Source organism: Lagopus muta, chromosome 12 (genome assembly GCF_023343835.1).
Source record: "Lagopus muta isolate bLagMut1 chromosome 12, bLagMut1 primary, whole genome shotgun sequence".
Taxonomy (NCBI): domain Eukaryota; kingdom Metazoa; phylum Chordata; class Aves; order Galliformes; family Phasianidae; genus Lagopus; species Lagopus muta.
The window spans coordinates 2,173,018-2,190,197 of record NC_064444.1 but is presented as its reverse complement, the minus strand read 5'-3'; the positions used below and the strand labels follow the sequence as shown (position 1 = coordinate 2,190,197).

The 17,180-nt window shown below is 57.7% G+C and overlaps 1 protein-coding gene across 4 annotated transcripts; it reads right to left on the bottom strand.

Annotated features, from left to right (window-relative positions):
• Positions 1-501: 501 nt before the first annotated feature.
• KIAA0513 (KIAA0513 ortholog) lies at positions 502-14,549 on the bottom strand. 4 transcript variants are annotated; one of them, XM_048958864.1, is made up of 13 exons: positions 14,450-14,549; positions 6,216-6,674; positions 5,852-5,951; positions 5,606-5,679; positions 5,449-5,519; positions 4,775-4,982; positions 4,339-4,379; positions 4,101-4,179; positions 3,804-3,881; positions 3,355-3,384; positions 1,751-1,831; positions 1,395-1,489; positions 502-1,281 (listed from the first exon to the last, which is right to left on the bottom strand). In XM_048958864.1, exons 2-13 carry the CDS (start codon positions 6,539-6,541, stop codon positions 1,232-1,234), a joined length of 1,233 nt encoding a protein of 410 aa, XP_048814821.1. In that variant the 5' UTR covers positions 6,542-6,674; positions 14,450-14,549; the 3' UTR covers positions 502-1,231. The 4 variants fall into 4 exon arrangements, with proteins under 4 accessions (XP_048814821.1, XP_048814819.1, XP_048814820.1 ...); XM_048958862.1 differs by lacking the exon at positions 14,450-14,549 and adding an exon at positions 9,203-9,335; XM_048958863.1 differs by lacking the exon at positions 14,450-14,549 and adding an exon at positions 8,585-8,735.
• Positions 14,550-17,180: the final 2,631 nt, after the last annotated feature.

Here is a 17,180-nt window from a genome sequence, read left to right as displayed (position 1 = left end):
CCAGCAGCTGCCCTTTGCCACGCTGATGAACGGCCCTATAGGTCTCCATCCCATGTAGGTCTCCACCCCATTATGCACACAGCAGCCTGGAGGTGCCGTGGGGCACCTGCACTGCCCCAGCCCCACACTTCTCAACATCAGGGGGTTTATCACAGAGCAGGAGCAGCTGTCACAGGTCATGCCATTCCCTCTGCTTTTCTGGAGCTAATCAGCCCACACCCATGTTTTCCCAAGGAGAAGCCCAGATAAGACACCTCAGCACAGGTGGTGACCCAGGGATGGAATTCATCCATTCCTGTACCCCATTTCTGCAGGAATTGGGCCTGAAGGAGCCCCCCATGAATGGACTGCATGCCCTCCAGGGAGTGCTGCAGGGCAGGGACACAGCATGGCCACAAAGAGACCACATGGACATGGGGACATAAGCATCCAGCCCTGAAACATCTCAGATCCCGAGATGGATGAACCAGAGCGCAACGGACACGGGGAAGAAGGGGGAATCAAAGGGAGAGTGTTTTGTTTATTTATTTTTTAGAAAAATACACATGCAGATAATATATTCTTTAGGTTCAGGGGAAGGGGAGGTGGGGGATAGGAGATAAATGCAGCAGGAATGAGGAGAGAGCTCCTCTCCATCAATCACACACAAAGTGCAAACCGGCAGCGGCCTCCCTCAAGCAAACAGCCGTCTGGCAGCAGGGCTGGGAGGGGGGCCCTGCCTCGGGGCCCTGCTCTGCTATTTCTCTTATGGGATACACGGGGAAAGCTGCACGAGGAACACGTTCCCATGGAAAACTCCACTTTGGGGACAGCCGTGTCCCAACGTCCTGCAGCCGCCGTGCCAAGGAGCGCATCGGGACCCGCATCAGAACCTGCTCGGCTGCATAGCTGGGGCTGCACTGATGCAGGCAGAGTGGGAGCAGCAACCACTCCTATTTCTCAGCTTGCTTCTTTCTTGCCTTTTTTGTTTTGTTTGTTTGTTTAAGTGACAAAACACATTGCTGGGGTCTGTCTGCTCTGGAAATACACACAGGAGGCTCCGGCAAGGGATTGGGGCTGTTGGCTCCTATTTCTACAGGCTGCCCACGGCGCAGCTCTGAAGTCTGGCGGATGGTCATGCGGGTGTATGGCAGCTCCACACGTGTGTGTTTGGGTGGTTTCGAGCAGCCCAGCTTTGTTCTGGGGGCAGGTTGCCCTCCCCACCTACTCTGGTTGCCATCTCGCCATGCCGCTACTCGCTGGCCATCTGCTCAATGTGGTCGCTGAGCAGCTTGTATTGCTCTACAAGGGGAGAGGGAGAGCGATGCTTGGGTCGGTGCCACAGCATCCCAGTGGAGGGATCATCACATCCCAGTGGGGGGTGCTGTGCATCACATCCCCCTGCCCAGCCCCACCTTCATCCAGATTGCCGATGGTCGCCTGCTTCTTGAGGAAGTCGCTGCAGAGCTTCTTGGTGAGGCCGAACGCCAGCATGTTGTGGATGAAGGTGCTGAGGAAGGACAGAGGGGCTCTTGATGAGGGCAGGGCCACACGGCCCTTCCTCCTCCCCACCCTCCTCTTCCTCGCCGCTGCCCTCTGTGGCAGGCGATGCTCAAATGTGGGCCCCACACTGGGATGCTGCAGGCTGGGATTTGCCAGCGAAAGGCCAGAAGCAAGTCCCAGGGAGAAGCACTGGGGATGCTTTGCCCATTTCCCCAGCACAGGGGACATCCCAAGTGTGGCACATGGGGTTCCTGCACGCCCTGCTCACCCCAGCTGCCCGAAGGTGATGTTCTCATTGAAGCGCAGGCTGTCGTCCCGCTCCTCCTGTGTCATGTGGCACCACTTCTCCCTGCAAAGCATGAACCCACCTGGCATCACCAATCACCCCCCCAGCAAGAAACATCCTGGGAAAAAGTCTTCTACCACCAAAAAACAGCTTTGATTTCACACCTGACCTTCGGAGCCCTCCTTATGGCGAGGGGGAAGAAGCCTGCAGCTCTTGGGGATGCCCATCCCAATAGGGCTGTGCCCATCCTCACCTTCAGGCACTTCCCTGCCTGCTGCACAGCGGCCTGCAGATCCTGGAGCCCCCAGCCATGCATGAGGGCTCTCATTCGCCTCCCCAGCCCCAAACCACATCCCCAGCACTGCACTCAAGGATGCCCCAGCTCCCCTTACCCCATTCCCCAGCAATGTGATCAATGCACAGCCTTCACAGGATGGGGCTTCAGGCTTGAGAGCTCTGCAACTAGCTCTAGGTGGTGACACAGGTCCCACTCATGGGACTTTGGGAATAAAGTCACGCTGGGCAGGACTGCAGTGTCACTGTGCAGTGGTGCACGGTGCTGGGGTGGAGCTCAGTGCATGCACACCAGGGAAAGTGCAGCTCCAGGATGAAGCCAGTTCCCTTCTGAGAGGTCACAGCCAAGGGTGAGAGGAAAGGCGAGGAGAAAGGGAGAGGAAGAAGAGATACATCCATATGGAGGAGAAGGAAGAGGAGAAGAGTGGGGGTGCACGGCGAGCAGGACGCGGTGCTGGGCAGAGATCAGGGAGCTTAACTCAGATGCAGAGAGCTGAAACATGAAAAGGATGAGAGCTCCATGGGAAGGAGCCCACTCTTCAAAGCACTCAAGACCAATCTGCTGTGCTTTTGGCTGCATGTTCAGCGTGGGATCACTGAGCTCTGCCCAGACCCTTGGGCTCAGCAGGGGCAGATGCAGGGTTCCCTCCTTCCTTTCCTCCTGCTGCAGGCTGATGCTCCATCCGAGCAAAACAAAGTTATCCTTACCCATGAGAACGATTTATGGCCAAGACTCGAAGAGCTCTCACCTCGAGGGGTTTGCTCACCAGTCAGACGTGCCATGCTCCTGCAGTTTGGAGCATGCCCAGATCCCAGCACCACTGACCCACCTGGGGCTCCCTCAAGCTGGGAGGATTCACTTGCAATTATAACACAGCCCCAGTTTGCAGCTTGATTTGTATATAGGGATGGCAAAAAAAATCAAGGAGCAGATCTTCCAACCGCAAATGCCCTTTCCAGCAACGACAGCAAGCAGGAAGGATGGGAGAGAGTGATGCTTTCTGCACAGACAGCCCCACTTCATGCCCCAAAACCTGCCCAGGACGCAGCTCCATCCCCCAGCAGCCAGGTATCCCATTCCCACTGCACCATGCTGCAGGCGGGGGTTCTTTCAGCAAAGCAGCATTAATGGCAGAGAAACCCATTCATTTGCAGCTCTGCGTGATGCACAAATCTCATGCATCTGCTGCTCCCCGGTTTTGAAATGCACACGTGAGGCCCCCCAGGCAGCGTTTGGGGCTGAAGGGACCCCTGGCAGGTGATGTGAAGGAGGGATGCAGACAGACACACACCTCTTCTCCTCTTCCTCCCCAACGTTCCCTCTGGAGCGGCAGCAGACCGACAAAAGTGGCACGGGACAGATCATGCAAGAGAGGTGGATGGAGGGAGAGGGGGAGAAGGACGGACAGGAGGAGGCAGAGAGGCAGAGAGAGGGAAAAGAGAGAGAAAAAGAGGAATTTAGTGACACCACCTCCTCCCCCCTCCCATCGCCCCTCCCCCTGAGATGCCGGGAGCGTTCGTTAGTCGGACTCAGCCATCAGAGTAATTGGGAACGGCACCCGGAGCAGAGAGCAGCTGCCGGCGGCGCACGTCCTTGCGAGACATTTGCTGCTGCTAATTTGGGGGCTTAGTCAAAGCAAACGCAGTTCCAGTGGCCTGGCTGCCCACGAGTGTCGATGACGATGCGAAATGAGCAGGGAAACCTTTCTGCTCCCCGAATTGAAGGGGAGGAGGATCCTACCTGGTGGTGGGGGAGCGCTTCCTGCGCTCGCAGTGCACGGCATCGAAGAAGGCGGCGTTCCAGAAGCGGAGGTTGTGCCTATGGGGCAGGGATGGGGGTCAGAGGTGATCCTCCCTCTTTGTGCCCCCCACACCTGCATCCCACAGGCTGGGAGGTGACTCAATGGGTCCAATTGGGGTAAGTGAGGGCTTCGTGCTCCCCCCCCCACCAGGGGGATCCTATGCTGCCCACCCCCAGCCTCAGACAGTGTGTAGGCAAGTGGCAAACCCCAGCAGAAGCCACCTTGCCCGGCGTTACCAAATAGGCTGCTGCTTGAGGTGCATGTACAAGTAGATCTTCTCTCCTTTCTTCTCCTCCTCTGGGCTCTGCATGGAAACTGTGGGGACACACGGTGACATTTGGGCACAGGGAGCTCAGGAAGACACGGCACCAGCCCTCCCTGTGCTCCCCCCATCCCCACAGCTCCAGCACTTCCACGCTCCCTCCCTGCAGATGCATTTGCCATGCCTGAATCAGCAATGCTGGCTCCACTCACCCGTCTTCTTCAGCTTCTCCTTTGGTTTGTCCTCACCTTCGCTGTGGCACAGAAATCGGTGTTAGCTCCCAAGAAGCGCAGTGACAACCAGAACAACACCACCCAGACCCCTTGGCAAGGGAAATCTCATGTGAAACATTGCTTCTGTGCCACCCTCCCCAGAGCCAGAAAGGCAGACAGGAGATGTTGGTGCCCATCCCACGGGCTGGATCCGGAAGACCACAGAGCAGTGGCAGCATCTCCTGGAACCAGGCATCACCACCCCAAGGAACACAGGACTCCCATGTCATGAGATGCCCAAAGCACAAAGCACAGGGACCGGCCAGGAGCTGTCTTCCCATGGCCATTATCACCCTACCTCTTTCCCATATCCCCAAGCCCAGTTGGCTCCTGGCGCCATCAGCCCACCCTGCCCACCCAACACAGAGGTACCCACTCGCTCTTTTTGGCCACAGGACCCTTCAGCTTGGTTTCCAGGCCCCCAAAGAAGCCTTTGACATTCTCTGTCTTGGCTGATGTGTTTTTCAGCAGCCGCTCTGCAATGTCCTTCTTCTCTGCCAACCAGCTGTTGGCCGACTTCAGGTAGGAGTCAATGCTGCCTGTGGGCTTCTCCTTGGCCTCCAGGGGCAGCGCGTGGGTCTTCCCTGTGGGTGACACCCCAAGAGCTCATTCCCCCTTGGCTCCAGGGATCAGCTCTGAGCAGTGTTACAAAGACAAGAAACCAGAGAGAAACCCTCCTCATGCCAATCCTTGTAGGTTTCGGACAGGAGATCCAGCTTGCCATGGGGGTGTGACCTCTACCCAACAGGGAATGAAGTGTTATTGATGTCCCCAGGGCTGGGGAACATCTGGAGATCACCACATACCCCCAGCAAGAAGCAAGGGCAACCCAACCCAGCAAGGTTTGCGTGGCTCTGGGCCCAGGGAGGCTCTTTTCTGGTTGGTGTCAGAATCAGCCAAGTTAAAGCCAGCTCAGGAACCCACCCATCAGCCTCCCCATACAGTCAGCACGGACAACACCAAGCTCAGAGCCTTCCCATCACCCTCTCCATGCACAACAGCTTCACACAGAGCAGCTCACCCCCAGCACAGGGTGCAGGTGCCCCTTACCGATGTAGTAGTATGTGAAACACATGGTCATGAGGTTCTTGGCGGGGCTGAAGTCATCCATCTGGTGACACCTGATGGGGGGGGGGGGCTCAGTAAGGACCCCAACAGAGCAGCTTTGTGCTCGTGGCTGCAACAAACCAAACCCTCCAGCACTTACTCAAACAGCACCAGGGCAAAGGACTGCATCAGGCGGTAGAAGGTCTGCTCTGACACGCACTTGGAGTTGCAGCGCTGCAGGCACAAACCCAGGGCTTGTGTTATAGCATCACAGCCATCGGGTGCATAACTGCACCGAGATGCCCTCTGTGCTTCCTTCCCACACGTCCCGCTGTTCTACAGCACTGCTCTGGAGCGCTGCCCAATCTGCCATCCCAAACCCTCCATCCCCAGCACTGGCACTCACCTGTGCGCTCACGTATCTGGCGAACCACTCCCTGCCCTTCCCGTCCTCACCGCTGCACAGCTCCCCAAACCTCGCCTTCTCCTCCTGCTCCAGATCCTCTCTGCAATGGAGGAATTGGGAAATAAAACACCGTTAGAGCTGAGGCTTCCCCTATGGATCCTGGGTGGAGCGGTGCGGGGTGGATGCAGAGAGGACGCGTGAGGATGATGCGGGCGCATCTTTTCGGATGCCTTTTGGATCCTCCATCTCCCACTGCTCAGAAAGGGGGAGGGAAAAGGGAGAAGAGGCAGCAGCTGGAGCGGGAGCTGAGCTGCCAAGATAGGCACTGAGCCCCGATGCCATCCATCACTCTGAGGCTGCTCACCCCCCGCTGAAGATCTTCTCCACGTAGTGCCGCACGAAGTCCCGGCGCTCGGACGCTGCCTCATCCCTGGCCGACCCAGTGCTGTGGTTGGAGGAGAAGGATTCACCTGAGGAGGAGCGGCGGTGGCCCCAATGCGTGGGGGATTCACCCATGTCGTTCTCGCTGTCTGCCGACTCGGTGGCATCGCTCTCCTCTGCTGTCACCTCCTCCAGGTGCCCGTTGTCACTGGGGATGGCCAGAGGAGAGGGCTCTGAGGGGGCACGGGTGGCTGCTTCGGTGCTGAAGTCGATGAGGTTCCCAACGGGCACATCTGGGGGGGCCTCCATGGCTCTGCAGGAGGTGCGGTGCTCTGGTGGGTGCTCGTCTGCCCGGCCCTCACTGCACCATCAGGAACCAGGGAGGAGGGGATGGCTATGGCAGGTGGGGCCGTGCGCTGGGGGACAGGCTGTCATGGGGCATCTGAAAGGCAGGGGAAGGACAGGGTGACATCAGCACCCACATGGCACCCAGCAGCAGTTGCACAGGGTAGGCACACGAGGCTGCTCCCCATCGGATACATCACAGCCACACAGAGCTGGCATGCTTTCTGTGTCCTTCAAGAGGGTTTCTCATCACTTAGCCCAGATGAGCTCCGTGAGCCACACTTGGGATCTGCCATCCCCCAGCCTGATGGGTGACACCGGGCTGCGTGCGACCGTCCCCAAGTCTCATCTCTGGTGAAGCATCCCCTTCCCTGGCACCAGCACCAAATCCCCGTGCGTGCACTTGAACCCAAGTCCTGAGAAGAGCCCCAAGGACACTGCTGCAGCCACCAGGATCATCAGGCAGCTCAGCATCCAGAGGCTGCAGTGCAGAGGGACCAGTGAACGCTCCCAGCTGGCTCCCATCCATCCCAACCCAGTTGTCCCCAAGCACCCCAGGCTATGCCAGAACTGGATGCAAGCCAGGATGCACACCACGGACATGCAGCCAGCAGTGCTGTGCAGCATGGGCTCCTCCTGCAGCCATGCCTTGCTCTTTCTCTGCACCACCAGGCAAAGGGGTGACCCGAAGCCCTGTCCCATATGCCCTGCCCTACAACACAGCGATCCGGCTGGGTGCCAGCATCCATCCAGTCATCACCCATGCACACACAGTGATACCCCAAGAGAACGACTTCGGGGTGCAAGACCTCAAAACTTGCAGTGGGAATCAGCAGAACCCAGGCCAAGGCTGCAGGCAACGTGAGGAGATGCGTTCTGCCCTTAGGTGGCCAAAAAGGGTTTAACCTCCTGCTCACCAGCTCATGGTTAAGCATTGTCATAGAGCAGAGGCCACAAAAGCTGCTTTAGATGCTGCACAGATTGCTCATGCCAGCCATGGGCATCCCCTTGAGCATGCATCGCCCAGAGCTTCTATATTCCCTATGGGCAGCTGAACAACAAATCAGTGCTGGGGGTGACAGCCAGGGAACACTGCAAACCAGGACTTGGCTGGAGCCGTGCACAGAGAGTCAGCTCTAAGAACTGCTCTTCTTCCAGCAGGCAAATAGGATATCTGGATGTGGGGGAGGTCGCATGGCCTGCTCAGCTCTGAGAGCTTTCTGGAGGGGAAGGAAAAGGAGGAGCTTTCCTGAGAGGAGAGGAAGCACTGCAATGCCCAGCGGGGGTTACAGCTTCTGGAAATGGGAACAGGAAAAGGAATGGAGGAAAGAGAGCCCCCCAGCATCGTAACCCTGGCTTTAACCACCTCAGTGCTGCCCTCAGCTTAATCTCAGCTGTAACAAGGTGCAAAGCTCAGGACCTCTCACCTGTGCTGTTCTGGCTGTGCTCCCCCCCCCTCCCCAGGCAGCCCCAACCCCCTGTGAGCTGTTCTGAGCTGTTGCCCACCCCTGGCCATGCCCCCCCATCACTGCACGCTGTGCCACAGGACCATAGCAATCCCCACGTGCTCAGGGCTGCAAGGCTGCATTGCTGTGCTCTCTGCCCTCTGAGCACCCAGAGGCTCAACAGCCCCCAAGGAGACCCAGCCCATCTCCCTGCTGCTCTGGGAAAGGGAAAGGCAGAATGAAACCTTCTGGCCGTGCATTGCTCAGCCCTGGCATTGCTCCACGCTGCAGCCGTCCGTTCTGCTCTCAGCTCCCGGCTCTCAGCTTGCATTGCTCTGCACGGGGCGTCTCAAAGGTGCACAAAAGCACAGCGGGCACAAAGCTGTGCTCCTGCCAAAGGGTTGCTGCGTGCACTGCAGGGAACGGCCTGTTTGCTCCGTGGGAACTGGTCGGTCCTGTCCCCATTCACTCCCCCCCCCGCCCCTGCAGCTCCGAGCAAACAGCAGGACGCTCACCTCCATCCAACACAGCAACCCCACCAATCTGAGCGTCCCACCCCTACCTCCCCTCCTGGAGCGTCTTTCAGCACACGCCAACCTCCTGCCTTACACAGAGCTGGGAACGACAAGAGCTGCTCCCAACGTCCTTGTCCCTGCGCCGGTAGCGGAGACACGCTCCATTCTATCCGGGTTTAACCCAGCCGTGTCCTTGCTGACTCCGCATGCCCCATTCCTGGCCCCTGTGCTGGGATCTCCCAACCTTCACAGCGTAACAAAAGCAAGCTGTGGCCGTTTGGCTCGTTATTCCTCCCCCCAGGTGCTGCGATGTGAAACGCTGCCATGGTCAGTGCGGGGCTGAGACCTCCCGCACTCAGTGCATGACAGTTGGATCCACCACAGAGCACGAGGGCTGGAGAGGCTGCAGCCCAGCTCTTAACTTGGCCGTCCCCCCACCTTTATCCCCCCACCTTTATCCCTCAGCCCCGCACGGCAGCCTTTAGAAGGAGCCCCATGCGTCGTGCCAATGGAGGAGCCCACCCTACAGAGCTGAAGGAGAGCAGCGACGGAGCACGCAGCCATCAAAGAGGATGGATGAAGCCCCTACCAAAGGCCTGCCCTCACTTGGGGGTCCCACCACGTTCCCCCCCCACACACACACCTTTACACCCCCAGCTCTTTACCTGCACCCAGCGGCCGCCACGTCGCTTCGCTCGGGGCTCGTGGCAATGGGGATGAATGGATGGAGGGATGGATGGATGGATGACAGCACGGGGACGACAGCAACGCGATCCCTCCCTCCGGAGCTCACGTCCCGTCCCCCCCCCCCCCCCTCCCAGCTGCCCACGCAGGCACGCACACGGCGCACAGCAGCTGCGGCGCTGGGAGGAAGAGGAAGGAAAAAAAGCCTTTGTGCGATTTCGCCACGCTTGGCGGCTCCCCCCCGCTCACGATCGCAGCCTGCACCCCCTCCCTGCCCCCCTCCCAATCACCCCCCCCCCTCCCCTCCTCGCACAGCCCGGCTGAGGTACGATGCAAAACCCCTCCTCATCCGAAAGGGTTTTCCCAGCTTTTTTTTTTTCCCCCGCCGCCTTTGGTTTATTTTGGGAGCCCTGATTGCGTTACCTGCGGTTGCTCCGGGAACGAAACAGCAGTGAGAATGGGAAAGAGAAAAAAAACCCAGATAGAAGAAGGGGGGAGCACAGTGAGATATGGGGATGGGGACAGGCACGGGGCTCCATCAGCAACGTGGAGGAGCATCATCACATCCATCAGCATCCCCACAGAGGGATCACCCCAATGGGACATCACATACCCGGGGGGGATATGGGGAGGTTTTGAAGCCCTATGTGCCTGCACAACACCCAAGGTCCCATTTAACCACCCCTTCCCTCTCCCCCCCCCCCCCACTTCTGCATCACCCCACCCAAGCCCAAAGCAGAGCCCCCACTCCTGTGGCAGAGCATCCCATGGGCACTGCAAACCCACTGCATGCTATGGGGAGCAGAACCCCCTCCTGGGGGGTTGGGCATTGATCCCTCCTGCCCCAGAGGGGAGCAAGGATGTTGGCCATCAGTGGGATGCAGCTCCAAGCCTGCCTGGCCCCATGCTTGGGGGGACTACAGCTGTCCCCCACCTATAGGGGAAATGCTGTGGCTGTGACAAAATCCAGGCTCAGTGGGAAGCCGAGAGCATCACTAATTGATGGTCTGCTGAGGATGATTATTGTAATTAACTCAGACGTCAGGAATTGCAAGTGACATGTAAAAACACAGCCCAGATCCTGAATTCTTTATATAACAGCATCAGGAGGGCTTTACTGCCTTCCACTCGCCTGCTCCTACTGCACTGGTTTCCATGGGGTGCTTGCAGGGATCCCATGGGCACCCACACACCTTGGGGTGCTTGTAGGGATCCCATGGGCACCCACACACCTTGGGGTGCTTGCAGGGATCCCATGGGCACCCACACACCTTGGGGTGCTTGTAGGGATCCTATGGGCACCCACACACCTTGGGGTGCTTGCAGGGATCCCATGGGCACCCACACACCTTGGGGTGCTTGCAGGGATCCCATGGGCACCCACACACCTTGGGGTGCTTGTAGGGATCCCATGGGCACCTACAGACCCTGGGGTGCTTGTAGGGATCCTATGTGCCTGCAGCACTGCTCTGCCCTCAGGTTTGGGGGCAGTCAACTGCTCCACCCCCATGTTTTGGGGATGAGGGACCTGGGGGTGGCTGTGGCTGTCACCCACCAGAAATGCCCTATTTTCCTCCCAGCTCAGGAGTGCCTCTTTCATGGAAGAGGCTATCAGGCAATTTTTGCTCCATGCCCACAACCTAAACACCATGCAGGGCAGCAGGGCTGTGCATTGTGCAGGGGAAGGTGGTGACAGCTCCGGAAGGCAGGCAAGGTCTCAGGGGCAGGAGGATGTGATGCAAAATCCTGCTGCAGAGACTGGGACAGAGCGAGCATAGGAGGAACATGATGATGTGCCAGCTCCAACAGCACCTGCGCTGCCAAGGATGCCCCAAAGCTGGCCCTGCATGCAAGCAACCTGTATGGAGCCATTGTGTTTGCACCCAGCTAGGAACCAAATCCTGCAAAAAGCATACAGTGCAGGATAGCACTGCACCACACATTATACTGCATTTCCAATACCCCCCAGCTCAATGCAGCTGCATGGCGCTCACCCTCTGAAAACGCACAGCCTGAGGGGTTCAGCTCAGATTTGCAAGGTGAGGAAGGCGTCAGGTTTGTAGGTTGCACCCAGCAGCATCTTCCCTGGCTTTCTCCCAGCCCAGAGCACAGCACAGAGCTGCCCCTGTCCCTTCTGTCCCCAGGGCCATCAGTACCTCCCAGCAGAGCCCTCCTCCCCAACACAACCGCAGCACCGCGTTGCGACACCGCGCATCGTTGTGACACTCCAACCACCTCCATAAGCCGTTCTTCCAGACGGGCCCCTCTGCAAATCCCTCCTAATCCAATCTATTCAGTGGCACTAAGCTGCACCCTCCCATGCCCAACACCCTTATATTGGCACAGCAGTTGGGAAAATCCTCTTGGTTCCTTGTTTCTGGGAAGCTCAACCTGCAGCCGGGTGCAGCACGGTGGTGCAGCATTGCAATTTATGCATGGGAGGAAGAGCAGCTGCTTATATTGCCTTCGTGCAGGGCTGCAGATGGCTGAGCTGCCCTGTGCTTGCATTCTGCATCATGCCTGGCTGCTTGCAAGCACAGTGCACAAAAGCAGGAGGCCCGTGCACGCGCTGCATTTGCACGGTTGCATTGCAATTGTGCACAGTGCCGCCAGTTGGGTCCGTCCTGCTGGGATGGACAAAGAGCAAACACAGAGCACAAAGGTCTGCGTTCAGCACCCTGCTATGTGACGGCAGCAGGGAGGATCCCAGCAGCAAGATACACCTCTGCTGTGCAAACCCAGTGCTGGGACGTGCCATGGGCACTGCGTGTCATTGGGGAGGTGCTGGTGGTGGAGCAAGTCATAGCTATGTGTCCTACAAAGCCCAGCTCTGCAATGAATGCCCACAGCTGTGAGATGCCCTGTGCGCTGTGTCTATGAAATGCACACACATTTCTCAGCCCTGAGGAATAGGGAGAGGCCCAATGTCAGCACAAGGTGCAGATGGAGCTCCAGTGTTGGAAACCCAACATAAAATAAAGCAAAACAGGAAATAGCTCCGTCAGCAGGGAGCTGCATCCCTTAAGGCTTTGAATTCAAAGCTCCCAAACTCACCAGCTCCACACCCAAAAAGAAGAAAAAAGCCCTGCCAGCGCTGCCCCCAGCGCCCCATGCAAGGATTTGCTCTTTCCCTGGAAGCACATCCCTGAGCTGCTCCTTCCTGCAGGCACAGAGCAGCATCCCCTGTGTCCCAAGGCGTGCAGAGCCTCCCTCCCCAGGGCTGGTTCTGCCAGCGTGCAATGCTGCAGCGAGGGATTGAAGAAAGGAATGAAAGAAGGCAAACAGGGCAGGTGGTGACGCAGCCGCCAGCAGCTCTTTTCCATCTCCACAGGTGCCAGCCCTGCTGCAGGGTGCTGCTGGGAGCTCCAGGACAGAGCCACCCTTGTGCCACCCTTGTGCCACCAAGGAGATGCAGATCCCGAGCTCCACATCATGCCCCCAAGTGCTAAATGCCATCCTTGTGTCACCAAAGGGGTGCCAACACCACGTGCCACCCCTGTGCCACCAAGTAACTCCAGAACCCATTTCCCCACCCAGGTGGGGATGCAGAGCCGGGGTGCCACCCCTGTGCCATCACAGTGCTATTAACACCTCGTGCCACCAAATGCCACGTGCCACCCCTGTGCCATCGGGGAGGTGACATCCTCCAGTGCCCATTTCCTCACCTACAACCCAGCCCTGCTGCCCCCCATGGCTCTGCCCTCCATCCCTCCCTCTGCCCTCTGCTCCATCCTCTCCTTTCGCCACAGCACGGAGCGCACACCCCCTTCCAGCTCAGGGGAGGAAAAACAATATTAAACAAAAGAGCAGCTTTATTTCTCCCTGACATTTAATAACCTTCATCACCCAGCAGCTCAGCAGCACTTTCCCATCCACAGAGCCAGGAGAATGGAACGTTCTGCTTCTGTCGACAGCGAAGGAGGGATTTGCAGGGCTTTATATGAAGGCAAGAATAATATCACAGTGCCGTGCTGGTGCTGCAACTGAGCAGAGCTCACAGCTGTTGTCACCCTGTTGTAAAACAGCTGGAAGCAGCCCGACATCTGCATCCTGCAATGTGAGCCTGCAGCGGGGTGGCAGCAGGATTTGGGGCAGGGAATCCCAACCTGAGGTGGGGTTTTGCCCTCTGGGACCCTTCCAGCTGCACTGGAACAGCCCTGAACGTTTGTGAGCTCTGCAGCTGCCGCAGGAGCAGAGAAACAGAACAAAACCCTGAGGTCGGATCGCAGCCAAGCGCAGGGCTGGAACAAGGAAGAGATAAAATCCGCCTGCTGCAGAGCTCAGGCAAACAACTGCTTATCAGCGCCTCAAGGCTCCGGCCTCGGGGGGAGCACTGTTCCCTTGTGCTCACGTGAAGGTTTCTATTTTAGATCCTGCCACAGCCCTGCAGTGCTGTCCCTCCCTCTGTCCAACTCACGCTGTGCTCTGGGTGGAAGCAAAGGCCCTCGTGGCGGTGGGAACGTGCTGCTTGCAGCTTCCCCACCACCAACAGATGCCATATTTGCTGGCAGAGCTGCGCCTTGCATGCATCTCCACCACCAGCAGCCCCGAGCAGTGCAGAAAGGTGCAGAGGGCACAAAATCATAGAACCACAGCATGGCCTGGGTTGTAAAGCACCACAATGCTCATCCAGCTCCAACCCTCTGCTGTGTGCAGGTCACCAACCAGCAGCCCAGGCTGCCCAGAGCCACATCCAGCCTGGCCTTGAATGCCTGCAGGGATGGGGCATCCACAGCCTCCTTGGGCAACCTGTGCCAGTGCCTCACCACCCTGTGTGTGAAAAACTTCCTCCTATATCCAACCTAAACCTCCCCTGTCTCAATTTAAAACCATTCCCCCTTGTCCCATAACCATCCACCCTTGTAAAGAGAAACACCTGCCCTCAGGTGTTGTCTGTGGGCACCAACCTGGGGCTGTGACAGTGCTGGGGAGCAGCCAGAACTGATGATGCTGGCATCCCAGGGGCACCATCAGGCTTCTGGGGTCTGTTTGAAAATAGCACATTGTGTTGAAAATAGCAGGATGAGTGAGCTCAGCTCAGTGCCAGCTGACACAGCTGATCCCTCAGACTGTGCTGCCACCTCTCCCAGCCCAAGCAGTGGTGGTGTGGGAGCACCGCAGCAACGCATTGCCCACTCTTATTTCGGGAAGCACCATTCCTCTTCTCCTTTAAGCCTATGGATTCTGCTGGCAGAGCCATGATGGAGCAATCCAGCGCTGCAGCTTACCTGGTCTGCAGAACATCCTCCCCCAAGGCATGGGCTGCACCCTGCAGGCTGTGCAATTGAAGAAGAACAAAGAGGGAGAGGGGAACCACGCTGCACAACACCACTCAACTCCACACAGGCTGCCTACAGCCACCCACTTATCCCCATCATGTGCTGACATAGAGAGGATGGGGCTTCCTGATTGCCTCCAGCTGCCCCAAGGTCAGGAGCATGTTTGCCATCCAGCTCCTCCTTGTTTGTTTTTAATTAGCAGCAATGCGAGCAGGGCAGCAGCAGCGCTGTTGTGGTGACAGCAGAGCTGTGTGGGCTGTCACCCCTCACCCCCATGGGATAAGAGCAGGGGTGGGTGGGTGAACATGGGCAGGTAATGGGGTTACTGCGAAAGGGGCAGGGTTTGGGTAATGGGATGGGATGGAGAGACGTGGGGTCGGGGCAGCAAGCAGAGGCAGCTGCGGGGAATGATTCCTCTCCCTGAAGGTGAGGGATGAGGAGGTGAGAAAACAGGGAGAAGCCAACTCCAGAGCACAGCACTGCAAAGAGAGGTGAGACACGAAGGGAGAGAAGGAGGAGAGTGACTCCAGATATAAATTTAGAGCAGCTTGCAGCCTGCTTGGCTCAGAGGCGACAAGAAATGTTTGCAGTGTGGAGGTGTTATCCCCAGGTACAGGAGTGACAGACTGAGATTGCTGGTGGGGAAGGGATGATGGCACAGAGCACACGGAGCATCAGGCATCTCCCCTCCACACTGGGGCTGCAGAGAAGGAACTGCATCAGGCTGGCAAACGAGATGCTTATTGAATAATTCAGAGCAGCTGATGGCAGTAAACCCAGCACCTCCTCGACCTCCGCTGTCAGTGTTTTGTTTCTCCTCTCAGAAGTGTCATCTTTAGCACAGAGCCGCTCTCCATCGCCCCAAGCAGCGTCGTCCAGGTGTGGTAGTTTGCAAACCTGCACGCTGGGCTTCCCAGGTGCCCCCACCCTCACATCTCAGGGTGCAGAAGTGAACGGATAGCAGGGGTGGCCCAGAGGGTTCAGCTCATCCTGGGGATGCCCCAGATGCCCTCAGTGCCGTAGACATACGTCAGGGTGGCGAGATGCAAACAGACGCCTGTTTCCCATGGCGTGCAAGGCCTCAGGATTGGAACATTCAGGTCCCGGGGGTGGCAAGATCCCAAGAGCACACGGTTATGGGATGCCCGGACCCGGGATGTTTGTGTGCTGCGATGCCGATCGCTGGCGGCTCGAATCCCGGAGGCTGCGGCCCTTGGGGCGGGCGGCGGTTCGCAGTCTTATGGCGCCCCCTTGCGGACGCGCCGCAGTTCAGCCCCGCTCCACCGCTCCCCCCCCCCCAGGTCGGGGTTGCGCTGCGGCCTCCAGCCGCGCTCCCGGCTCCATTCCGGGTCACGCACAGAAAGTTAATTAACGCACGAATGTGTCAGCGGGGACGGCTGTGTGAGAGCAAAAGGCTGACAACTGCAAAGAGCCGAAGAGAGATCGCACATGTCTTTAATTAGCCGTGTAGAGCTTGCTACTAATTAACCTTTTGCATTAAGGATGAGGGGGAGAAAAAAAAGCCAAGCCCTGCTGGGAAGCTGGGTGAACAAACACGCAGTGAATTACTCATCGTCCTCCCAGCGGCACGGAGCGATGCAGAGGAGAGGAAAGATGAGTAATTCCCCATTTAGGTGGCTCCAAACATGGGGAACCTGGACACAGCAGCCACTGGGATGAGGAGCAACACGGGCACAGTCCTTCCTTTTTCCCCAGCCCCCATGGCAGCACACATCTCCCAGCAGCCAGAAGAAAACAGGTCAGAAGCATTGCATGGAAGAGGAACGGTGAGACCCAGCACGTCCTTTGTGTCACATCCATGCTGTCCTGGCTCCAGCTGCCACCTGCAGTCGGGTGCAGTCAGAGAACTGATTTTTCAGGCCTGTGGTTGCAGCATTAAAAAAGGGAGAGCCGCCTTTCTGGAACCAACAATCTGAGTCCTCATTAAGGTAATAAAGCCTTAATGGCTTTTTCAATCAAGCCAAAGAGGAAGAAGGAGCATTGTCACAAAGGCAAACAGCCCCAAGAGGAGAAGGACAAAGACCAGCTGTGACAGCACCCACTCCAGTGACTGTCAGCCCATTGCTGGCTCCCCCAGGGGCTGGAGAACTGGAGCAGGGCTGGCCCTGCCTGCCCCAGCTGGGTGGAAGCTGCTCTGTTCTTCCCCACGAGGTGCTGAGCTGCCCGGCCCCAAGCAATCCCCTGTGTGAGTTGCTTTGGAAGGATTGAAGTCAGCATTTGGGAGCTGCACGTGGCTGCTGTTCAGAAATCTCCCACTTCAGAAATCACGTTTGTGATCCTCAAAGGCCAAACGTGTGCTAGGAGTTACTGGGTGCTTACTTGAGAGTGTTCTACTGCTTTTCTCTGCTGAGGGCTTGAAGGACTGCGGGACCATATGCAGAACACATAAAGGAGGGGGCAGCTGAGCCTTTGGAACATTAACAGATGGCATCAGAAGAGGTCACACTCACAGCTGATTGCACTCGGGGACCCCTAACAACACAGCCCAGCCTGGACCGAACCGGTGGCGCTCAGGAGGCAGAGCCAGCTCCAGATTAAAAGCTCATGTGTGAACTTTGAGAGCTGACAGTTCAGTGCTCCGCTTCCAAGACTCGCGTTAAGGAACATCTGCCAAGAAAGTTTCCTGGCAGAACGGAGTCGTGGAGCTGGAAGCACAACA